At 41.0% G+C, this 26,573-nt stretch overlaps 1 protein-coding gene across 1 annotated transcript in view; it reads left to right on the top strand.

Moving 5' to 3' along the window:
• The window catches only part of Nup214 (nuclear pore complex protein Nup214), a 380,758-nt gene extending 354,698 nt beyond the window's left edge, over nucleotides 1-26,060 (top strand). Inside the window, exon 20 of the mRNA XM_071662750.1 lies at nucleotides 25,210-26,060. Within this exon, the coding sequence (XP_071518851.1) occupies nucleotides 25,210-25,240 (31 nt within the window). The 3' untranslated portion in view covers nucleotides 25,241-26,060. The remainder of the gene's footprint in view (nucleotides 1-25,209) is intronic.
• Nucleotides 26,061-26,573: the final 513 nt, after the last annotated feature.

Here is a 26,573-nt window from a genome sequence, read left to right as displayed (position 1 = left end):
ACTTACTTGATCAAACCACCTCACACCACATATTGTCCTCAAACTTCTCATTTCCAGCACATCCACCCTCCTCCGGACAACTCTATCTATAGTCCACGCCTCGCAACCACATAACATTGTTGGAACCATTATTCCTTCAAACATACCCATTTTTGCTTTCTGAGATAACGTTCTCGCCTTCCACACATTTTTCAACGCTCCCAGAACTTTCGAACCCTCCCCCACCCTATGATTCACTTCCGTTTCCATGGTTCCATCCGCTGCCAAATCCACTCCCAGATATCTAAAACACTTCACTTCCTCCAGTTTTTCTCCATTCAAACTTACCTCCCAATTGACTTGTCCCTCAACCGTACTGTACGTAATAACCTTGCTCTTATTCACATTTACTCTCAGCTTTCTTCTTTCACACACTTTACCAAACTCAGTCACCAGCTCCTTCAGTTTCTCACACGAATCAGCCACCAGTGCTGTATCATCAGCGAACAACAACTGACTCACTTCCCAAGCTCTCTCATCCACAACAGACTGCATACTTCCCCTCTTTCCAAAACTCTTTCATTCACCTCCCTAACAACCCCATCCATAAACAAATTAAACAACCATAGAGACATCACACACCCCCCCGGCAAACCTCCATTCACTGAGAGCCAATCACTTTCCTCTCTTCCTACACGTACACATGCCTTACATCCTCAATAAAAACTTTTCACTGCTTCTAACAACTTGCCTCCCACACCATATATTCTTAATACCTTCCACAGAGCATCTCTATCAACTCTATCATATGCCTTCTCCAGATCCATAAATGCTACATACAAATCCATTTGCTTTTCTAAGTATTTCTCACATACATTCTTCAAAGCAAACACCTGATCCACACATCCTCTACCACTTCTGAAACCGCACTGCTCTTCCCCAATCTGATGCTCTGTACATGCCTTCACCCTCTCACTCAATACCCTCCCATATAATTTACCAGGAATACTCAACAAACTTATACCTTTGTAATTTGAGCACTCACTTTTGTCCCCTTTGCCTTTGTACAATGGCACTATGCAAGCATTCCGCCAATCCTCAGGCACCTCGCCATGAATCATACATTCATTGAATAACCTTTCCAACCAGTCAACAACACAGTCACCCCCTTTTTTAATAAGTTTCACTACATTACCATCCAAACCCGCTGCCTTACCAGCTTTCTTCTTCCGCAAAGCTTTTACTACCTCTTCTCTGTTTACCAAATCATTTTCCCTAACCCTCTCACTTTGCATACCACCTCAACCAAAACACCCTATAACTGCCACTCGATCATGAAACACATTCAACAAACCTTCAAAATACTCACTCCATCTCCTTCTCACATCACCACTACTTGTTATCACCTCCCCAGTTGCGCCCTTCACTGAAGTTCTCATTTGCTCCCTTGTCTTACACACTTTATTTACCTCCTTCCAGAACATCTTTTTATTCTCCCTAAGATTTAATGATACTCTCTCACCCCAACTCTCAATTGCCCTCTTTTTCACCTCTTGCACCTTTCTCTTGACCTCCTGTCTCTTTCTTTTATACATCTCCCACTCGATTGCATTTTTTCCCTGCAAAAATCGTCCAAATGCCTCTCTCTTCTCTTTCACTAATACTCTTAATTCTTCATCCAACCACTCACTACCCTTTCTAATCAACCCACCTCCCACTCTTCTCATGCCACAAGCATCTTTTGCACAATCCATCACTGATTCCCTAAATACATCCCATTCCTGCCCCACTCCCCTTACTTCCATTGTTCTCACCTTTTTCCATTCTGTACTCAGTCTCTCCTGGTACTTCCTCACACAAGTCTCCTTCCCAAGCTCACTTACTCTCACCACCCTCTTCACCCCAACATTCACTCTTCTTTTCTGAAAACCCATACAAATCTTCACCTTAGCCTCCACAAGATAATGATCAGACATCCCTCCAGTTGCACCTCTCAGCACATTAACATCCAAAAGTCTCTCTTTCGTGCGCCTGTCAATTAACACGTAATCCAGTAACGCTCTCTGGCCATCTCTCCTACTTACATACGTATACTTATGTATATCTCGCTTTTTAAACCAGGTATTCCCAGTCACCAGTCCTTTTTCAGCACATAAATCTACAAGCTCTTCACCATTTCCATTTCCAACACTGAACACCCCATGTATACCAATTATTCCCTCAACTGCCACATTACTCACCTTTGCATTCAAATCACCCATCACTATAACCCGGTCTCGTGCATCAAAACCACTAACACACTCATTCAGCTGCCATTGTACAAAGGCAAAGGGGATAAGAGTGAGTGCTCAAATTACAGAGGTATAAGTTTGTTGAGTATTCCTGGTAAATTATATGGGAGGGTATTGATTGAGAGGGTGAAGGCATGTACAGAGCATCAGATTGTGGAAGAGCAGTGTGGTTTCAGAAGTGGTAGAGGATGTGTGGATCAGGTGTTTGCCTTGAAGAATGTATGTGAGAAATGCTTAGAAAAGCAAATGGATTTGTATGTAGCATTTATGGATCTGGAGAAGGCATATGATAGAGATGCTCTGTGGAAGGTATTAAGAATATATGGTGTGGGAGGCAAGTTGTTAGAAGCAGTGAAAAGTTTTTATCGAGGATGTAAGGCATGTGTACGTGTAGGAAGAGAGGAAAGTGATTGGTTCTCAGTGAATGTAGGTTTGCGGCAAGGGTGTGTGATGTCTCCATGGTTGTTTAATTTTGTTTATGGATGGGGTTGTTAGGGAGGTAAATGCAAGAGTTTTGGAAAGAGGGGCAAGTATGAAGTCTGTTGTGGATGAGAGAGCTTGGGAAGTGAGTCAGTTGTTGTTCGCTGATGATACAGCGCTGGTGGCTGATTCATGTGAGAAACTGCAGAAGCTGGTGACTGAGTTTGGTAAAGTGTGTGAAAGAAGAAAGTTAAGAGTAAATGTGAATAAGAGCAAGGTAATTAGGTACAGTAGGGTTGAGGGTCAAGTCAATTGGGAGGTAAGTTTGAATGGAGAAAAACTGGAGGAAGTAAAGTGTTTTAGATATCTGGGAGTGGATCTGGCAGCGGATGGAACCATGGAAGCGGAAGTGGATCATAGGGTGGGGGAGGGGGCGAAAATCCTTGGAGCCTTGAAGAATGTGTAGAAGTTGAGAACATTATCTCGGAAAGCAAAAATGGGTATGTTTGAAGGAATAGTGGTTCCAACAATGTTGTATGGTTGCGAGGCGTGGGCTATGGATAGAGTTGTGCGCAGGAGGATGGATGTGCTGGAAATGAGATGTTTGAGGACAGTTTGTGGTGTGAGGTGGTTTGATCGAGTAAGTAATGTAAGGGTAAGAGAGAGGTGTGGAAATAAAAAGAGCGTGGTTGAGAGAGCAGAAGAGGGTGTTTTGAAATGGTTTGGTCACATGGAGAGAATGAGTGAGGATAGATTGACCAAGAGGATATATGTGTCAGAGGTGGAGAGAACGAGGAGAAGTGGGAGACCAAATTGGAGGTGGAAAGATGGAGTGAAAAAGACTTTGAGTGATCGGGGCCTGAACTTGTAGGAGAGTGAAAGGCGTGCAAGGAATAGAGTGAATTGGAACGTTGTGGTATACCGGGGTCGACGTGCTGTCAATGGATTGAATCAGGGCATGTGAAGCGTCTGGGGTAAACTATGGAAAGTTTTGTGGGGCCTGGATATGGAAAGGGAGCTGTGGTTTCGGTGCATTATTACATGACAGCTTGAGACTGAGTGTGAGCGAATGTGGCCTTTGTTGTCTTTTCCTAGCGCTACCTTGCGCACATGATGGGGAAGGGGGTTGTTATTACATGTGTGGCAGAGTGGCAATGGGAATGAATGAAGGCAGACAGTATGAATTATGTACATGTGTATATATATGTATATGTCTGTGTGTGTATATATATATATATACATTGAGATGTATAGGTATGTATATTTGTGTATGTGGATGTGTATGTATATACATGTGTATGTGGGTGGGTTGGGCCATTCTTTCGTCTGTTTGCTTGTGCTACCTCGCTAACGCAGGAGACAGCGACAAAGCAAAATAAAATATATAAAAATATCCCTGGGGGTAGGGGAGAAAGAATACTTCCCACGGATTCCTCACTTGTCGTAGAAGGCGACTAAAGGGGATTTTCAAACATTGTATGTTTGAAGGAATAGTGGTTCCAACAGTGCTATATGGTTGCAAGGCGTGGGCTATAGATAGAGTTGTGCGGAGGAGGGTGGATGTGTTAGAAATGAGGTGTTTTAGGACAATATGTGGTGTGAGGTGGTTTGATCGAGTAAGTAATAAAAGGGTAAGAGAGATGTGTGGTAATAAAAAGAGTGTGGTTGAGAGAACAGAAGAGGGTATTTTGAAATGGTTAGGTCACATGAAGAGAATGAGTGAGGAAAGATTGACAAAGAGGATATATGTGTCACAGAGGTAGAGGGAGCGAGGAGAAGTGGGAGACAAAATTGGAGGTGGAAAGATGGAGTGAAAAAGATTTTGAGTGATCGGGGCCTGAACATGCAGGAGGGTGAAAGGCGTGCGAGGAATAGAGTGAATTGGAACTATGTGGTATACCGGGGTCGACGTGCTGTCAATGGATTGAACCAGGGCATGTGAAGCGTCTGGGGTAAACCATGGAAAGTTTTGTGGGACCTGGATGTAGAAAGGGAGTTGTGGTTTCAGTGCATTATACATGACAGCTAGAAACTGAGTGTGAACAAATGTGGCCTTTGTTGTCTTCTCCTAGCGCTACCTCATGTGCGTGCGGTGGGAGGGGGTTGTCATTTCATGTGTGGAGGGATGGCGACGAGAATGAATAAAGGCAGACTATGAATTATGTACATGTGTATATATGTATATGACTGTATATGTATATATATGTATATGTTGAAATTTATCGGTATGTATATGTGCATGTGTGGACGTGTATGTATATACATGTGTATGTGGGTGGGTTGGGCCATTCTTTCGTCTGTTTCCTTGTGCTACCTCAGTAATGCAGGAGACGGCGACAGAGTATAATAAATATATGTAATGACTCATGATGAGGTGCCTGAGGATTGGCAGAATGCATGCATAGTGCCATTGTACAAAGGCAAAGGGGATAAAGGTGAGTGCTCAAGTTACAGAGGTATAAGTTTGTTGAGTAATCCTAGGAAATTATATTGGAGGGTATTGATTGAGAGGGTGAAAGCATGTACAGAACATCAGATTAGGGATGAGCAGTGTGGATTCAGAAGTGTTAGAGGATGTGTGGATCAGGTGTTTGCTTTAAAGAATGTATGGATTTGTATGTAGCATTTATGGATCTGGAGAAGGCATATGATAGAGTTGATAGAGATGCTCTGTGGAAGGTATAAAGAATATATGGTGTGGGAGGCAAGTTGCTAGAAGCAGTGATAAGTTTTTATCAACGATGTAAGGCATGTGTACGAGTAGGAGGAGAAGAAAGTGAATGGTTTCAGTGAATGTTGGTTTGCAGCAGGGGTGTGTGATGTTTCCATGGTTGTGTAATTTGTTTATGGATGGGGTTGTTAGGCAGGTGAATGCAAGGGTTTTGGAGAGAGAGGGGCAAGTATGCAGGCTATTGTGGACGAGGGGGCTTGGGAAGTGAGTCAGTTATTGTTCACTAATGATACAGCGCTGGTGGCTGATTCAGATGAGAAACTGCAGAAGCTGTTGACTGAGTTTGGTAAAGTGTATGAAGAAGAAAGCTGAGAGTAAATGTGAATAAGAGCAAGGTTATTAAGTCTAGTAGGGTTGAGGGACAAGTCAGTCTGTAAGGTAAGTTTGAATGGAGAAAAACTGGAGGATGTGAAGTGTTTTAGATACCTGGAAGTGGATTTGGTAGCATGGAACCATGGAAGCAGAAGTGAGTTACAGGGTGGGGGAGGGGGCGAAAGTTCTGAGAGTGTTGAAAAATGTGTGGAAGGCGAAAACATTATCTTTGGAAGCAAAAATGGGTATGTTTGAAGGAATAGTGGTTCCAACAATGTTATATAGTTGCAAGGCATGGGCTATAGATAGAGCTGTGCTGAGGAGGGTGGATGTTTTGGAAATGAAATGTTTCAGGACAGTATGTGGTGTGAGGTGGTTTGATCGAGTAAGTTATGAAAGGGTAAGAGAGATGTGTGTTAATAAAAAGAGTGTGGTTGACAGAGCAGAAGAGGGTGTATTGAAATGGTTTGGTCACATGGAGAGAATGAGTGAGGAAAGATTGACAAAGAGGATATATGTGTCAGAGGTGAAGGGAACGAGGAGAAGTGGGAGACCAAAGGAGGTGGAAAGATGGAGTGAAAAAGATTTTGTGATCGGGGCCTGAACATGCAGGAGGGTGAAAGGTGTGCAAGGAAGAGAGCGAATTGGAATGATGTGGTTTACCGGGGTCAACGTGCTGTCAGTGGATTGAACCAGGGCATGTGAAGCATCTAGGGTAAACCATGGAAAGTTCTGTGGGGCCTGGGATGTGGAAAGGGAGCTGTGGTTTCAGTGAATTATACATGACAGCTAGAGACTTTAGTGTGAAGGAATGTGGCCTTTGTTGTCTTTTCTTAGCGCTACCTCACGCGCATGCGGGGGAAGTAGGTTGTCATTTCATGTATGGTTGGGTGGCAATGGGTATGAATAAAGGCAGCAAGTATGAATTATGTACATGTGTATATATGTATATTCTGTGTATGTATATATATATATATATATATATATATATATATATATTTTTTTTTTTTTTTTTATACTTTGTCGCTGTCTCCCGCGTTTGCGAGGTAGCGCAAGGAAACAGACGAAAGAAATGGCCCCCCCCCCATACACATGTACATACGTCCACACACGCAAATATACATACCTACACAGCTTTCCATGGTTTACCCCGGACGCTTCACATGCCTTGATTCAATCCACTGACAGCACGTCAACCCCTGTATACCACATCGCTCCAATTCACTCTATTCCTTGCCCTCCTTTCACCCTCCTGCATGTTCAGGCCCCGATCACACAAAATCTTTTTCACTCCATCTTTCCACCTCCAATTTGGTCTCCCTCTTCTCCTCGTTCCCTCCACCTCCGACACATATATCCTCTTGGTCAATCTTTCCTCACTCATTCTCTCCATGTGCCCAAACCATTTCAAAACACCCTCTTCTGCTCTCTCAACCACGCTCTTTTTATTTCCACACATCTCTCTTACCCTTACGTTACTTACTCGATCAAACCACCTCACACCACACATTGTCCTCAAACATCTCATTTCCAGCACATCCATCCTCCTGCGCACATCTCTATCCATAGCCCACGCCTCGCAACCATACAACATTGTTGGAACCACTATTCCTTCAAACATACCCATTTTTGCTTTCCGAGATAATGTTCTCGACTTCCACACATTTTTCAAGGCTCCCAAAATTTTCGCCCCCTCCCCCACCCTATGATCCACATCCGCTTCCATGGTTCCATCCGCTGACAGATCCACTCCCAGATATCTAAAACACTTCACTTCCTCCAGTTTTTCTCCATTCAAACTCACCTCCCAATTGACTTGACCCTCACCCCTACTGTACCTAATAACCTTGCTCTTATTCACATTTACTCTTAACTTTCTTCTTCCACACACTTTACCAAACTCAGTCACCAGCTTCTGCAGTTTCTCACATGAATCAGCCACCAGCGCTGTATCATCAGCGAACAACAACTGACTCACTTCCCAAGCTCTCTCATCCCCAACAGACTTCATACTTGCCCCTCTTTCCAGGACTCTTGCATTTACCTCCCTAAAAACCCCATCCATAAACAAATTAAACAACCATGGAGACATCACACACCCCTGCCGCAAACCTACATTCACTGAGAACCAATCACTTTCCTCTCTTCCTACACGTACACATGCCTTACATCCTCGATAAAAACTTTTCACTGCTTCTAACAACTTTCCTCCCACACCATATATTCTTAATACCTTCCACAGAGCATCTCTATCAACTCTATCATATGCCTTCTCCAGATCCATAAATGCTACATACAAATCCATTTGCTTTTCTAAGTATTTCTCACATACATTCTTCAAAGCAAACACCTGATCCACACATCCTCTACCACTTCTGAAACCGCACTGCTCTTCCCCAATCTGATGCTCTGTACATGCCTTCACCCTCTCAATCAATACCCTCCCATATAATTAACAGGAATACTCAACAAACTTATACCTCTGTAATTTGAGCACTCACTCTTATCCCCTTTGCCTTTGTACAATGGCACTATGCACGCATTCCGCCAATCCTCAGGCACCTCACCATGAGTCATACATACATTAAATAACCTTACCAACCAGTCAACAATACAGTCACCCCCCTTTTTAATAAATTCCACTGCAATACCATCCAAACCTGCTGTCTTGCCGGCTTTCATCTTCCGCAAAGCTTTTACTACCTCTTCTCTGTTTACCAAATCATTTTCCCTAACCCTCTCACTTTGCACACCACCTCGACCATAACACCCTATATCTGCCACTCTGTCATCAGACACATTCAACAAACCTTCAAAATACTCATTCCATCTTCTCACATCACCGCTACTTGTTATCACCTCCCCATTTACGCCCTTCACTGAAGTTCCCATTTGCTCCCTTGTCTTACGCACCCTATTTACCTCCTTCCAGAACATCTTTTTATTCTCCCTAAAATTTAATGATACTCTCTCACCCCAACTCTCATTTGCCCTTTTTTTCACCTCTTGCACCTTTCTCTTGACCTCCTGTCTCTTTCTTTTATACTTCTCCCACTCAATTGCATTTTTTCCCTGCAAAAATCGTCCAAATGCCTCTCTCTTCTCTTTCACTAATACTCTTACTTCTTCATCCCACCACTCACTACCCTTTCTAAACAGCCCACCTCCCACTCTTCTCATGCCACAAGCATCTTTTGCGCAATCCATCACTGATTCCCTAAATACATCCCATTCCTCCCCCACTCCCCTTACTTCCATTGTTCTCACCTTTTTCCATTCTGTACACAGTCTCTCCTGGTACTTCCCCACACAGGTCTCCTTCCCAAGCTCACTCACTCTCACCACCTTCTTCACCCCAACATTCACTCCTCTTTTCTGAAAACCCATACTAATCTTCACCTTAGCCTCCACAAGATAATGATCAGACATCCCTCCAGTTGCACCTCTCAGCACATTAACATCCAAAAGTCTCTCTTTCGCACGCCTGTCAATTAACACGTAATCCAATAACGCTCTCTGGCCATCTCTCCTACTTACATAAGTATACTTATGTATATCTCGCTTTTTAAACCAGGTATTCCCAATCATCAGTCCTTTTTCAGCACATAAATCTACAAGCTCTTCACCATTTCCATTTACAACACTGAACACCCCATGCATACCAATTATTCCCTCAACTGCCACATTACTCACCTTTGCATTCAAATCACCCATCACTATAACCCGGTCTCGTGCATCAAAACCGCTAACACACTCATTCAGCTGCTCCCAAAACACTTGCCTCTCATGATCTTTCTTCTCATGCCCAGGTGCATATGCACCAATAATCACCCACCTCTCTCCATCAACTTTCAATTTTACCCATATTAATCGAGAATTTACTTTCTTACATTCTATCACATACTCCCACAACTCCTGTTTCAGGAGTATTGCTACTCCTTCCCTTGCTCTTGTCCTCTCACTAACCCCTGACTTCACTCCCCAGACATTTCCAAACCACTCTTCCCCTTTACCCTTGAGCTTCGTTTCACTCAGAGCCAAAACATCCAGGTTCCTTTCCTCAAACATACTACCTATCTCTCCTTTTTTCACATCTTGGTTACATCCACACACATTTAGGCACCCCACTCTGAGCCTTCGAGGAGGATGATCACTCCCCGCGTGACTCCTTCTTCTGTTTCCCATTATATATGTATATATATATATATATATATATATATATGTATACATTGAAATGGATAGTTTTGTATATGTGTGTGTGTTGACGTGTATGTGGGTGGGTTGGGTCATTCTTTCATATGTTTCCTTGCGGGTCCTTGCTGATGCGGGAGACAGCGGCAAAGCATGATAAATAATATAAATACTTAATCGCCGTCTCCCGCATGAGTGAGGTAGTGCAAGGAAACAGACAAGGAATGGCCCAACCCACCCACATACACATGTATATACATAAATGCCCTGACAAGCACATATTCATGCATATACATTTCAGTGTATACATGCATGTACATACACAGACATATACATATATACACATGTACATATTCATATATAATTCCTTTATCCATTCCTGCCACACAGGAAGTAGCATCTCCCCCACTCCCTTCCCTCCCTCCAGCAAGGTATCTCTAGGAAGAGACAAAAAAAAAAGTCTCCATTCATTCACACTCAGTCTCTAGCTGTCAAGTGTAATGCACCAGAACCACAGCTCCCTTTCCACATCCAGGCCCCACACACCCTTCTATGGTTTACCCCAGATGGTTCACATGCCCTGGTTCACATGCCCTGACAGCACATAGACCCCGGTATACCACATCATTCCAATTCACTCTATTTCTTGCACACCTTTCACCCTCCTGTATGTTCAAGCCCCGATTGCTCAAAATCTTTTTCACTCCATCCTTCCACCTCCAATTTGATCTCCCGCTTCACCTTGTTCCCCCTACCTCCGACACATATATCCTCTTTGTCAATTTCCTCATTCATTCTCTCCATGTGACCAAACCATTTCAACACACCCTCTTCTGCTCTCTCATCCACACTCTTTTTATTACCCCACTTCTCTCTTATCCTTTCATTACTTACTCAATCGAACCACCTCACACCACATATTGTCCTCAAGCATTTCATTTTCAACACATCCACCTCCTCCTTACAACCCTATCTATAGCCCATGCCTTGCAACCATATAACATTGTTGGAACCTTTATTCTTTCAAACATACCCACTTTTGCTCTCCAAGTTCTTGCCTTCCATACATTCTTCAATGCTCCCAGAACCTTTGCCCCCTCCCCCAGCCTGTGACTCACTTCCGCTTCCATGGGTCCATCCGCTGCTAAGTCCACTCCCAGATATCTAAACAACTTGAATTCCTCCAGTTTTTCTCTTCAGACTTACCTCCCAATTAACTTGTCCCTCAACCCTACTGAACCTAATAACCTTGCTCTTATTCACATTTACTCTCAGCTTTCTTCTTTCACGCTCTTTACCAAACTCAGTCACCAACTTCAGCAGTTTCTCACCCACATCAGCCACCAGTGCTGTATCATCAGCAAACAATAACTGAGTCACTTCCCAAGCCCTATCATCCACAACAGACTGCATACTTGCCCCTCTCTCCAAAACTCATGCATTCATCTCCTTAACCACTCCATCCATAAACAAATTAAACAACCATGGAGACATCATGCACCCTTGCCGCAAACTAACATTCACTGGAAACCAATCACTTTCCTTTCTTCCTACTCGTACATGTGCCTTACATTCTTGGTAAAAACTTTCACTTCTTCTAGCACCTTACCTCCCACACCATATACTCTTAAATCCTTCCACAAAACATCTGTATCCACCCTATCATATGCCTTCTCCAGATCCGTAGATGCTACATACAAATCCTTCTGTTTTTCTAAGTATTTCTCACATACATTGTTTAAAGCAAACACCTGATCCACACATCCTCTACCACTTTGAAACCACACTACACTTCCCAATCTGATGCTCTGTACATGCCCTAACCCTCTCAATCAATACCCTCCCATATGATTTCCCAGGAATACTCAACAAACTTATGCCTCTGTAATTTGAACATTCTCCTTTAACCCCTTTGCCTTTGCACAATGGCACTATGCATACATTCTGCCAATCCTCAGGCATTTCACCATGATCCAATACATACATTGAATATCCAATGACAGTATTTCTCAGATCCCTAAGTTCCTCATATCATTTCTTGACACACTTTACGATCATGGAATTGATTCCTCAATGTTATTGACTCCATCTTTAGTTGTGTTAATCTCCGGTCTTGCTTTTTGATAATTTCCCATAACATCAGACATTTGTTTTGTTGTGGCTCCTCTTTCAACTCGACCTCTTTTCTCTTCCTTAAGATTCTTGTTATGACAGACATTTATCCACACACTGTTCACTTGGTATGTTGTACATGGTATAGTTGATAGGCAGCCAACAACCAGGGAGGTATGTTACCAGTATTCCCTTCCTGGGTATAGGGAGGTTTTGTGACAGTGGTATAATGAGCCAGCACTTCAGTGGTTGCCAAGTTGCACTCCTCTGACCCAGGTAGCTGTTTACCTCTCTGCCTCACCCACACATGGACCTACTGGCATTCTGTCCACACAATCTCTCCTTGTCACACATAACACTTCATAACACTTAGCTCACACAGCTCATTTTTCTTGATTGTAGATTTTCTTGCTGTGAGCACTGTGCTTAAACCTTTCCTTTTGGCAAAATAGTAGGAGTGGTAGATAGCAGTAGTAGGTAGGCACATTTAGGCTGGAGTATTAGGCTGAAACATTAGGTAGAAGTAGTAGGCAGAAGCATTAGGGAGACTCATTAGGTAATATTAGTCAGTAGGAACATTAGGTAGAAGCCTCTGCAAACACTGCACTAGAGTTGCCCTCTCCCAGTGGCCTGTTAAGGATAAGGCACTAAAAGCTAAGAAGCAACACTGGAGTCCACTAGTTATGGAAACTCTATTGCCGTGCCGTGCTGCCCCCCCCCCCCCCCACACACACACACACACACACACACACACACACACACACACACACACACACACACACACACACCACCACACACACACACACACACACACACACACACACACACACACACACACACAAACACAAACACGAGGGAGTTCCAGTTGGAATGGGCATCAGAGATAAAAATAGATAGTATAAATCCATACTTGTTGTTTGATTAACAGTTTTCATTAAAGTGGAGATTTAGGCTCCCCTTCCCTTTGCAAGCCCATAAAATTAATTCCAACAAAAATTTCATGGCTGTGTGCATTTGATCCTCTCCATGCAAGTAGAGAGATTTTTTCATACTTGTTTGCCATTACCCACTGTATTGAAGTATCATTAGGAAGAGTTGAACAATGGCCATGTTTGCACACAAAAGCTCTCTAGCCATCATGCATAATGCTGCACAACCAGAGCCCCCTCATCTGCAGCTGAGCCCCGGATACTATTCGTGGTTTTCATTGGCAACTTCATGTGCTCTTGTTCAGCCCACATACATGTCATCCCTATATACCATTTTCCCCCAACTCTTTCTATCCCATGCATACTTCTCGACCTGCTAAATATTCAGGCAGAATCCATTTTCCACCTTGACTTAATGCAGAATCCAGTTTCCTCCTTTTCATAACAGTATTATTCCCTTCCTTGTCCTAATGCTGAATCCACTTTCACTCCATCCTTCCATCTCCTAGATCTCCCCTTCCCACTTGTTGTCTCCACATTTATCACATATTTGCACTTAAGTCTATTTTAGTTCATCCTCTCCTTATGTTGAAACCATTTCAAGTCTTTCAGTCAGATTTTGCTAACTACCACTCTTTGCTCTTACATTGCCATTTTTTAACATCCTTGTGCATTGCTATACCAATAACATAATCTCTTCCCATGTATGGGGTTAGTTGTGGGCTTCTGACATGGTAGTCATGCTGTACTATTTTCCTTTTGAAAATTTTTTCTGCCAATTGATATTTATGAAAACAACAATATTTTGTGTAAAACTGTTGTTGATTCATATGAAAACAGAAACAAAAAGAAAGATATTTTTTTTATGTGAAGTTGTCTGCTAGTCTTCACTACAACAAACTTGTGTTTTTGTCACCAAAAAAACTGAATATGAACCGTGTTATACATTTTTAAGCTTTACTTTTGTGAAATTGGAAATTGCAAACAATTTATACGAAGGCTAATAAACTGAAAAAATGTAATATTGTGAAAATTCCCTAAAATAGTACACTTTTTAGTTTTGCCATTACTTTTATATTTTTCATTTTTTATTATTTCATTGGTTAGTATGAGTGTCCAGGTATGTGATAGTGGTTTTAGAATTTTGCTTGTATGTGCAGTTTGGCTGTAAGCAATTTCAGAAAGAATAAGATTTATTGTCATATTTTGCACTGTTGTACTCCATATTGGAAGTATAAAAGAATAGAATCTTTGTAGCATTATACTGTTACAATAAAACTATAATTTGTAACAGTCTTCCCTTTTGATGCAGTGTTATATGCCTGTGGGAGGTGTTTGGGTTGCTGTAGGTGATGGTGTGGGGATGAGTAGATGGTTGCACCTGTTGCAGTTTCTGTGTACCATTTGGCCCCAGCTAGGGAGAAGAAGAAGCTGTTGGAAAGTCAGGCTGCAGTTTGCTGCTTCTCTGCCCTGCAGTTTCTCTAGGCCTCCAGGCATAATGACCAGGGTTATCAGTATCATACTCAGATTTGGATTCACAACTCTGCTAAAGCATCATCAAGCATTGACTAGACATTGACTGTATGCACACACATATTGGGGCATTATTTCAAGGCTAGACAAATGTGGTATGTTAAAGAGTATAAATATCTTGTAATATGATACCTAATATTTTCTAAAAGGGGAAACAGAAGAAGGAGTCATGCAGGGAGTGCTCATCCTCCTCGAAGGCTCAGATTGGGGTGTCTACATGTGTGTGGATGAAACAAAGATGAGAAAAAAGGAGAGATAGGTAGTATGTTTGAGGAAAGGAACCTCGATGCTTTGGCTCTGAGTGAAACGAAGCTCATGGGTAAAGGGAAAGAGTGGTTTGGGAATGTCTTGTGAGTAAAGTCAGGGGTTGGTGAGAGGACAGAGGAAGGAGTAGCACTACTCCTGAACCAGGAGATGTGGGAGTATGTGATAGAGTGTAAAAAAGTAAACTCTAAATTGATATGGGTAAAACTGAAAGTGAATGGAGAGAGATTTGTGATTATTGGTGCCTTTGCACCTGGTCATGAGAAGAAAGATCATGAGAGGCAAGTGTTTTGGGAGCCGCTGAGTGAGTGTGTTAGCAGCTTTGATGCAGGAGACCAGGTTATACTGATGGGTGATTTGAATGCAAAAGTGAGTAATGTGGCAGTTTAGTGTATAATTGGTGAACATGGGATATTCAGTTTTGTAAATGGAAATGGTTAAGAACTTGTAGATTTGTGTGCTGAAAAAGGACTGGTGATTGGGAATACCTGGTTTAAAAAGAGAGATATTCATAAGTATATGTAAGTAGGAGAGAGATGGCCAGAGAGCATTATTGGATTACAGTAGATTAATAGGCTTGTGAAAGAGAGACTTTTGGATGTTAATGTGCTGAGAGGGGAAGCTGGAGGGGTGTCTGATCATTAACTTGTGGAGGCAAAGGTGAAGATTAGTAGAAGTTTTCAGAAAAAAAGAGAGAATGCTGGGATGAAGAAAGTGGTGAGAGTAAGTGTGCTTGGAAATGAGACTTGTGTGAGGAATTACCTGGAGAGATTGAGTGCAGAATGGCAAGAGGTGAGAGCAAAGGATGTAAGGGGAGTTAGGGAGGAATGGGATGTATTTTGGGAATCAGTAATGGCTTGCACAAAAGATGCTTGTGGCATGAGAAAGGTGGGAGGTGGGCAGATTAGAAAGGGTAATTTGTGGTGGGATGAAGAAGTAAGATTGTTAGTGAAACAGAAGAGAGAGGCGTTTGGATAACTTTTGCAGGGAAGTAGTGCAAATGACTGGGAGATGTATAAAAGAAAGAGGCAGGAGGTCAAGAGAAAGGTGCAAGAGGTGAAAAAGAGGACGAATGAGAGTTCGGCGGTGAGAGAGTATCATTGTATTATAGGGGAAATGAGAATTTGTTTCGGAAGGAGGTAAATAAAGGTGTAAGGCAAGAGAACAAATGGGAACAATGGTGAAGGGGGCTAATGGGGAGGTAATAACAAGTAATGATGAAGTGAGAAGGAGATGAAGTGAGTATTTTGAAGGTTTGTTGAATGTGTTTGATGATAGAATGGCAGATGTAGGGTGTTTTGGTCAAGGTGGTGTGCGAAGTGAGAGGGTTAGGAAGAATGGTTTGGTAAACAGAGAAGAGGTAGTGAAAACTTTGCAGAAAATTAAAGCTGACAAGGCGGAGGGTTTGGATGGTATTGTAGTGGAATCTATTAAAAAAGGGGGTGACTGTGTTGTTGATTGGTTGGTAACGATATTCAGTGTATGCATGATTCATGGTGAAGCACCTGAGGATTGGCAGAATGCATGCATAGTTCCATTGTACAAAGGCAAAGAGGATAAAGGTGAGTGTTCAAATTACAGAGGTATAAGTTTGTTAAGTATTCCTTTGAAATTATATGGGAGGTTATTGATTGAGAGGATGATGGCATGTACAGAGCATCAGATTGGGGAAGAGCAGTGTGGTTTCAGAAGTGTTAGAGGATGTGTGGATCAGGTATTTGCTTTGAAGAATGTATGTGAGCAATACTTTGAAAAACAGATGGATTTGTATGTAGCATTTATGGATCTGGAGAGGGCATGTCATAGGGTTGATAGAGATGCTTTGTGGAAGGTATTAAGAGTATATGGTGTGGGAGGTAAGTTGCTAGAAGCAGTGAAAAGTTTTTATCAAGGATGTAAGACATGTGTATGAGTAGGAAGAGAGGAAAGTGACTGGTTCCCAATGAATGTCGGTTTGCAGCAGAGTTGTGTGATGTCTCCATGGTTGTTTAGTTTTTTTATGGATGGGGTGGTTAGGGAGGTGAATGCAAGAGTTTTGGAGAGAGGCACAAGTATGCAGTCTGTTGTCGATGAGAGGGTTTGAGAAGTGAGTCGGTTGTTGTTCGCTGATGATACAGCACTGGTGGCTGATTTGGGTGAGAAACTGTAGAAGTTGGTGACAGTTTGGTAAAGTGTGTGAAAGAAGAAAGCTGAGAGTTAATGTGAATAAGAGCAAGGTTATTAGGATCAGTAGGGTTGAGGGACAACTTTATTGGGAAGTGAGTTTGAATGGAGAAAAACTGGAGGTAGTGAAGTGTTTTAGATATATGGGAGTGGATTTAGCTGTGGATGGAACCATGGGGAAGGGGGCAAAGGTTCTGATAGCTTTGAAGAGTGTGTGTAGGGCAAGAACGTTGTCTCAGAGGGTAAAATTGGTTATGTTTGAAGGAATAATTGTTCCAATAATGTTATTTGGTTGCGAGGCATGGGCTATAGATAGGGTTGTGCGGAGGAGGGTGGATGTGTTGGAAATGAAATGTTTGAGGACAGTATGTGGTATGAGGGGGTTTGATTGAGTAAGTGATGAAAGGGTAAGAGAGATGTGTGGTAATAGAAAGAGTGTGGTTGAGAGAGCAGAAGAGGGTGTGTTGAAATAGTTTGGTCACATGGAGAGAATGTGTGAAGAGAGATTGACAAAGAGGATATATGTGTTTGAGGTAGAGGGAGTGTGGAGAAGCTAGATACCAAATTGGAGGTGGAAGGATGGAGTGAAAAGGATTTTGAGCTATCGGGGCCTGAACATGCAGGAGGGTGAAAAACTTGCAAGGAATAGAGTGAATTGGAATGATGTGGTGTACTGGAGTTGACATGTTGTCAATGGATTGAACCAGGGCATGTGAAGCATCTGGGGTAAACTATGGAAAGGCCTTTGGGGCTTGGATGTGGAAAGGGAGCTATGGTTTTGATGCATTAGACATGACAGCTAGAGACTGAGTGTGAACGAATGTGGCCTTTGTTGTCTTTTCCTAGTGCTACCTCGCGTGCGTGTGGGGAAGGGGGGTGCCATTGCATGTGTGGCAGGGTGGTGACGGGAATAGCTAAGGGCAGCAAGTATGAATATGTACATGTGTATTTATGCATTTGTCTGTGTATGTATATGTATATGTGTGTGTGTATGTATATACATGTGTATGTGGGTGGGTTGGGCCATTCTTTCGTCTGTTTCCTTGTGCTACCTTGCTAACGCAGGAGACAGCAACAAAGTATAATAACATCAATAGACAATTTACAAACACTTTACAAACAGGTTACAGGCAAATATTACTGTACAGTGAAGGGTGGGAGTGTGTGAGGGAGACTAGATAGAATTTTTAAAGGGCTTGCACACAGCACTTTTTGGCAGGGCTGCTGAGTGATAACTAATGCACTTATGATGTATGCTTCATAGGATTTCCTTATACAATAGTACCCCAGTTAGCACTCAGGATATGTTCCCAGAAAATGGAGCACTAATTGAAACAGCTCTCTATGTGGTCATTATGCCATTGCATACATGGAAATGTGTTCCTAATGATGTTATTTTTTACCTATGAGATGAATACAGCATTGTAGATGAGGGTTGCAGGAACTAGTAAATTCAGATTTTTACAGTAACATATCTTTACTAATTGATGATTACCAAATAAGCAATAAACAATATTGTATCTTGAATGAATGTCATTTGAAGAATAAAAATGATTGTAGTAGGAGATAAGCAGTGTTGGCAAGATGCATTGAGTGAGAGGAAGGTAAAAATGAGCGACAGTGTATCCCTTCAACATTACATTTCATAACATTTTAGAATATGGAGTGAGTAAGCAGAAAGTTGGGGGTGATTAGAAAAGTGAAGTGGAAGGGTGTGGTAACACGCATTGAGTGTGTTGCCAAGTGCTCCTTACTTTTAAGCTTTGCTTAACCTACCTCCTATTTTTTTGAACAAATTGTTCCTTGAATGAGTCACCTTCGTTGCTGTTAACTTCATGTTCTTCATGGCAGAAGCGTTCATCCTGCTTGCATTTTTAGTAATAGTTCTAACCATTGATGAAGCCATTTGGAAAGCATCACTTACATCAACCCAGTGCTCACCAGCTTCCAGCCACTTCAACACTTGTAGTTTTCCATCCAAAGAGAAGCTTTTCCTAAGTAACTTAGATGCATTAGTTTGCCATATCCCACACAAGATTAGAAAAACAGTTTAAAGTAGGATTGAAAAATCAGCAAATCAATAAGAATATGTGCACAGTGTAAGCATAGCAAAGTTTGTATTTTATTAACAGAGGAGAGAACTCGACTCTGACTGGATATGATCATGTGTGTGTAAGGTGCTCTGATTGATCAAACGAGTGTGAACAAAGAGAACTGCTCTTGCTGATTTGTTAGTGTTCAAACTAGTGACTTTTACTTCTATGGATTTTCATAATTTTTTCCACTAGAGTTAGAGTACCATGAGAGAGAAGGCTTTGCCAAATGATGCACCAAAATTTCATTCATGAATTGGAATTACTCGATTAAAGTTGACTTTTATTTTGTTTGAGTGACGTGACTGTCATGTCAGGTGCAAACTGGATGAGACAAGACATTGATGTGAAAGTCATATCATGAAGCATGAGGGTGTTAAAAGATCAGCATACCTCATAAAACTTGTTCTCAGGCATTTTGTTTGTAGTACATCCTCCCTTTTCCCCTTTTTTTTTGGAAAGGCAGCAGCAACTAAGGGCCTGATATGGAGGCTATTCAGAGCCCAAGACTCATATCCATGCAGCACTCCCATTTCTGCTTAAAGAGACTTCACCCTCACTTTCCACACACTCCTCGATTTACCTGGGATCATAGCCCCCTTCTCATTTCAGGCCCCCATGGTTCCATTCGTTGCCATGTCCGCTCCCTAGCACCTAAAACACTCCACTTCCTTTATGTCCACCTCATTCTAACTCAAACCATCCTATCTATTTCCCATGCTTTGCCTCATTACCTTACTCTTGTTCACGTTAACTCCGAACTTCCTTCTGCCACCCTACTCCTAGATTGTAACACTACCATCTCGGGCTTCACTTTGGAACTGTCACTAGAGCTGTGCTTTCTGTAAAGAACAACTGACTCACATCTTAGGCCCCACCCCTTTCCCCAAACCCTCTCAATAGTCTCTCTCACCACCCATCCAGGAACAGATTAAACAATTTATGGTGGCATCACATACTCTAGATGAATTAACCCTCTTTCCCTCACACTAATACACGCACCTTCCTCTTCTGTAAAAACTTTTCTACATTGCTTAGCTCTCCTCTCATACCTTATAATTGTAACACTTTGCATGAGATATCTATCTCAGTCATATCATATGCTCTGTCCATAAAATGATACATACCATTATGAATTGTTATGATGGAAACCTAAAGTATCCGTGTTTGTAGTGTTCTTTTTGTTTTGTTATAACTGTTCTTAGATGAACAGTAAGCCAATTAACTTTCCCCTTAGATATGGAGCAGTGAAAAGATAGATATTCAGAGCAGAAGCTCATAGTGTATAATTGTAACACTTTGCAATGAGATATCTATCTCAATCATATCATATGCTCTGTCCATAAAATGATGCATACCGTTATGAATGTTATAATGGAAACCCAAAGTATCGGTGTTTGTAGTGTTCTTTTTGTTTTGTTATAACTGTTCGTAGATGAATAGTAAGCCAATTAACTTTCCTCTTAGATATGGAGCAGTGAAAAGATAGATATTCAGAGCAGAAGCTCATAGTGTAGCACCCCCTCCATACACACGCACAAACATGTACTGTATCAAAAGGTGGTCTGAACTGTAGTTGATGAAATTCAACCTGTGCAAATATAAAGTATGTAATATGGATGGGACAGAGTGAAAGACAGCTTCATTATGATTATTATATATTACCTACCAGGAAGTAAGCTTCAGGATTCTGTGAAAGACCTGGGAGTAGACATCATCTCAAACCTGTTGCCAGTCCCATACTAGGAGAAAAGTTAAGGAGACAGACTGTATGCTGGCAAATATCATAATAATTTTCATGCATATGGTTAAGGAAATATTCAGCAAGCTGTTCATATCCGACATAGGGCCAGAACTTGAATATACTTCTCAGGTTGGTCACTGCACCTAAAGTAGCAAAAAAACCTCGTAGAGAAGGTCCAGAGGAGGGGAACAAAGATGGTACCAGAATGAAGAGAGTTAAGTTACAGAGAGAGGCTGAAGGCTGTAAATTTACCCACCTCTTAAGTTTTGAAAAGAGATCAGTGATGTGGATAGTGAACAGTTCTTTGAGAGTTGTAGGGATAGAACAATCAGAAGAGATGAGTGAAATTAAGTAAGAAACTTGCAAATAAGGATGTAAAGAAATACTTTTATAGCATAAGAGTGGTGACTGGGACAGATTGACTAAGGACATGGTTAATGGAGACAGCATTCATAGATTTAAGAGGTTGTATGATTGCAGAGAGTACTAAAGAGATGGTGCCCCATGAGTGTAAAACTCCTTCCCAATACATTACAAATAAGTACTTAACAGCATGCAGCAGGGAAAAGATCCAAGCAGTTATCCTTGTCACATTCAAGATTTGGATGGTCTACTGCTTATGAAGCCTATTATATGTAAGTAAGGGTGGGAGTAGAATATGAAAAGGGCATCTCTGAGTGGTTAAGTATTACCTAGCAGGTAATATGCCTCAGGATTTAGGAGTTGACATCATTCTTAACCTGTCGCCAGTCCCAGACTAGTATAAGATAAGGGAAATAAACTGTCTGCTGGCAAATATCAGAATAACTTTTTAAGTTTATGGATTAGGAAATATTTAGCAAGCTCTTCCAATTCTTCATATGGTCTTGTAAGGTTTGGTCACTGCACCTAAAGAAGCACAAAAAACTCATAGAGAAGATCCAGAGAAGGGCAACAAAGATGGTACCAGAAGTAAGGGAGCTAAGTTACAGGGAAAGGTTGGAGGCTTTAAATTTACCCACTTTGGTGGAGAGAAGAGTGAGTGGTGACATGAGCAGAGCCTCTAAGGTTTGAGGAGATCGATGATGTGGACAGTGAGCAGTTCTTTGAGAAATATAAGGATAGAGTAACCAGAATACAATAAATGAAATTGAATAAGAAACATTTAGTATGTGAAAAAATACTTTTATAGTATAAGGGTGGTGGATGAACAGAACAGAATGACAGAAGACATTGTTAATGCAGGCTGAATACATGAATTTAACTATGTTTATGATGGTGGAGAATATTCAAGAGGTGGGGCCCTTTGTGTGTTAACCCCCACCACCCCCCACTCCCACCCCACACTCTACCCCAATACAGTACGAAAAGGTAAATACACAGACACACATTTGGCAGGAGATGCCAAATGCAGCAAGAGGACAAACAACCCCAGCCAGTGCTGCAGAGAGTTTAGAAATATCAGACAATGGTAATGGTACAGTGAAAGTATTGTATACAAATGTTGATGGATTAGTTGTACATTGTATAGAGTTGGAATTTAAGGATCATGTAAGGGAAAATGCACACAACATTGTTGGAATAAATCTTATGAAAGCAATGAAATCTCATCTTTTCTGTCCAGAGGGGTACATCATATTAAGGAGGGAATGAGAAGATAAAGGAAGATGAGGGTTGGCTCTCCTGATACGAGATGACCTTGAGTGTCAGGAAGCAGAAATTGATGGGATCCATTCAGACACTATAATTGGAAAGAAATGGATGATTGTGTTGATGATATAGAATCCTCTAAAAAATAAAGAATTTTAATGATCCAGAACAAATATATATTGAAAAAAACAGTCTGGATGATACATGAAGTCGTAAATCATGCACTGCTGAGAAATTTAAAGTATTGATAATGAGCAGTATCAATAACAGGGTGATAGACTTGCAAGATTTGGATTCTCTTGATGACAGGGAACCATGGAGACACAAGTTACTAGAATGCGTACCAAAAAATATTCCATGGCAGCATGTCAGTGAAAAAAATATGATGAGAGGGACTGATTGCAGTGATATGGTATACAGGGATGTGCTGTTGGACTGAATCAGGGTATGTGAAGATTGTAGGGAACACTGTAGAAAGGCCTGTGGGGCTTGGTTGTGGATAGGGAGCTCTTGTTTCATTGCATTCCACATGACCACCAGAGAATGGCTATGAACAAATGAAGCCTCTTCTTAACATGTTCTTGGCACTACCCCACTAACATGGGAAGTGGTGAGCAAGTATGAAAGCAAAAGATAATTACAGTGAAAATTGTTATAACAGTGACAAAAGATTTTGAGTGATCAGGGCCTGAACATACAGGAGAGTGAGAGGCATGCAAGGAATAGAGTGAATTGGAACTTTGTGGTATATTGGGGTTAACGTGATGTCATTGGACTGAACCAGGGTATATGCAGTGTCTGGGGTAAACCATGGAAAGGTCTGTGGGGCCTGGATATGGATAGGGAGATGTAGTTTCGATGCATTACTCATGACAGCTAGACACTGATTGTGAACAAATGTAGCTTACTCTGTCTGTTTTCCTGGTGCTACCTCGCTGAAGTAGGGGGAAGCGATGCTGTTTCCTGTGGGGCAGGGTGGCGCCAGGAATGGATGAAGTCAAACAAGTATGAATATGTACATGTGTATATGTGTGTATGTGTATGTATATGTATTCATATGTTGATATGTATATGTGCATGTATGGGTGTTTATGTATATATGTGTGTGTATGAGTGGATGGGCTATTCTTTGTCTGTTTCCTAACACTACCTTGCTGATGCGGGAGACAGCGATGAAGTATTATATGATAAACAGTGACAATAGTAAGAGCAAAATTGGATGTCAGATATGTTAATCATCCACTAAGAGTATTGTGGAAATATTTCATGTTGTCCATAATCTTGGTATTAAAATGTGCAAAGGCATTCACATCCCCAAAATTATAAAGTCTGCAGGCAGATTTTGATAAGTTACCTATGAATTTTAGAAGCAAAGAATATGACATTATTTCTTTAGGATTGAGCATATGCCGTGTAACCCTTTATATGAGTATGTTTCTGCTGCAGAGAGGACAGAGATATTTGATCAACATCCAGAGTTCTCCAAACCTTTAAGTGTAAGAATAGAAAATTACCATTAATGAGATTGGTTTGGACCTAAACTTATTTCAAGAATTAATGAGATTGGTTTGGACTTAAACTTATTTCAAGAATTAATGAGATTGGTTTGGACTTAAACTTATTTCAAGAAGCAAGTTTTGCTTGGTTCTCCCCTTGGAAGGTTCCTGCAGTGAAACTTTGCAGGAACTGGATGAAACCAACCCAAAGCAACATTTCCTCTGTAATACAAAACAGTAAGTTTCTTAAGCATAATACTGTTAATACAAGCAAAATGAAGTAATTTACCAATGGCTCTAAATGTGATGATGGTGTAGGCTTTTCCCTAGTTATTGAAGAATATCATGCAGCAGATTTACCACGTGCATTGCAGAGCTGTATGGTATTCAGGATATGCTTGAGTTGAATGAGCAGTCTCATAACAGGTACTTTACAATATACTCCAATTCCCAAAGTGCACTTCAAGCTATATCAAACTGTTCTCTGGTGCATCCCATAGTTGAAAAAGTCCAAGACTTAATTGCAAGAACCCACTCAGAGCATAAGAGTGAAGGATTTTTTGGTCTTCTGGATGTGTTGGTATTAGTGGTAATGAAATAGAAGATAATGAGACTAATGCAGCTATATCTAGAGGTATACCTCACAGTGATTTATGATCAGAATACATTATTATGTTAGATGTAAATGTAATGAAGTATGGCATTCCTCCTTCACAAGGAATTACCATTTAAGGCAATTCTTTCTCAACTGAGGATGGGTCATACTGTGTTGACATATAGTCTCCTAATGGGAAGGATACCTACCCAAGCAAGTGACACCTGCAATTGCATTATCATGGAACATGCTGTGGATATTTGAAACAATTTTGTCTGTATCAATGGACTAATGGATTTTTTAAAAGTCAAAATATCTGATATTTTATGAATAGTTTGAATTTTCTAGATATCTCTTAAAGGAAACTAAAATATGTAAGCTAATGTGAATAGTTTCAAGTTTTTAGATATCTCATGCCTGCCAAAAAATGGTGAATAATCATCAGATTCTTGCACTTTACAAATTTAACAAAATACTTTACAAATTTAACAAAACAAGTCACATTAATTGGTAATATGAAGCTTATTGGAATGCATTTTATATATCATTTCCAATAATTTCATGTACCATTGTTGCTTTTTTATTGCTTGAAGCAGCTAATGTTGTAGCAGCTCAGAATCTGCATAAACTTATAATTCTGAAGTATATATATTTCAGTTTCCATAGTTGTTTGTTTTGTAATGATCACTGTTACAAAATTAACTCTCATATTTTCTTCTCTTTGCAGTGGAAGTAATTTCTCATCTTGGCGTTCGTGAAGTTAAAGCCAGGACATCTCTGCAGATGAACTATATATCTTAAGTTTTTTTTTTTTTTGCTTATAACAATTTGTTGAAATTTATGTTTCACACCTACATGCACAGGAAATAAGCTTCAAGTTTCTGTGTGTGTGAAGATTTGCATATCGACATCATCCCTGTTACCAGAGTCCCACATTGAGATTAATTAGAGACAAACTGTCTTCTTTAGATACCAGGATAACTTTCAAGTATATGGATAAGGAAATATTTAGCAATCTATTCATTTCCTACAAATGCCAAAACTAGAATATACTTCACAAGTTTGCTTACTGAACATAAAGAAGCATAAAGAGCAGACAGAGCTTAGCCAGGGGAAGGCTACAAAGATGGTACCAGAAATATTAAAGCTGGGTTAGGGGGAAAGGCTAGAGACTTTGAATATCCCCTCCTAGGAAGAGAGAAGAGTAAGGAGTGATCTGATGGCAACCTTTCTAAGTTTTTAAAACAAATTGATGATGCAAAGAAGTACTTTCATAGTACAAGTGATGGATGACTGGAATATAATGACTGAAGACATGGTTAATGCAGAAACGTGTAGAGTTTTAAAAAGTTGTCTGGTATTTGACAGTGTTCAAGAGATGGGTCCCCATGAGTGTATAACTCCCTCCCCACACAGGACAAATAGGTAATTACACACATACATATACATACATGGTTCAGACTTGGGACTTTGCTGCAAGCTGAGTAGCACCTAGGGTAGAAAGATAAGCTAACCAGGAGTTCACAAGATGTAAATCTCTTTAATATTGGCCAGAAGAAAGAACACATACCAAATAAAGAGGAAAGGGGAAAGAAAGAAGAAATACTCAGTAAAGGGTTACAAAAGGCAGTAGAATTACAAGATGCAGTCTCAGTGATAAGGAAAGAAGAAGAATTGGTGGTTATAATCAAGACATAAAGGGATGATCATCTATGGTTGTTTGACTTGGAATCATCTGGAAACAGAAGTCAACTCAAGGGTCATGAAAGGTGTCATGAAACGAAAGAGGAACTTAGGATCTGAGCTTTATTGTGAGTGCAAGCAGTTGATGCTTTCAGGGTGAAATCATCGTACACTTTGTCGCTGTGTCTAGCGTTTCTAACAGTGTGAGCACCAACAACCTTTCATATTGTGCTTTAGGCTACCTTTAGGGAACAATATTCTTTCTTTACCCCTCTTAGCTGTCACTTTCTTATGGGAATTTTGTTTCTGCATGCTGTATTTCTTACATTTTTGCTTGAAGATGGGTGGCTCTCACCTTTCCAAGGAGGAGAAAGCTTGGCTTCTTGCCTAGAAACAAGAAATTGTGGG

Source organism: Panulirus ornatus, chromosome 6 (genome assembly GCF_036320965.1).
Source record: "Panulirus ornatus isolate Po-2019 chromosome 6, ASM3632096v1, whole genome shotgun sequence".
Lineage (NCBI taxonomy): Eukaryota > Metazoa > Arthropoda > Malacostraca > Decapoda > Palinuridae > Panulirus > Panulirus ornatus.
The sequence above is the reverse complement of the archived record's forward strand: the minus strand, read 5'-3'. Positions and strand labels throughout refer to the sequence as shown.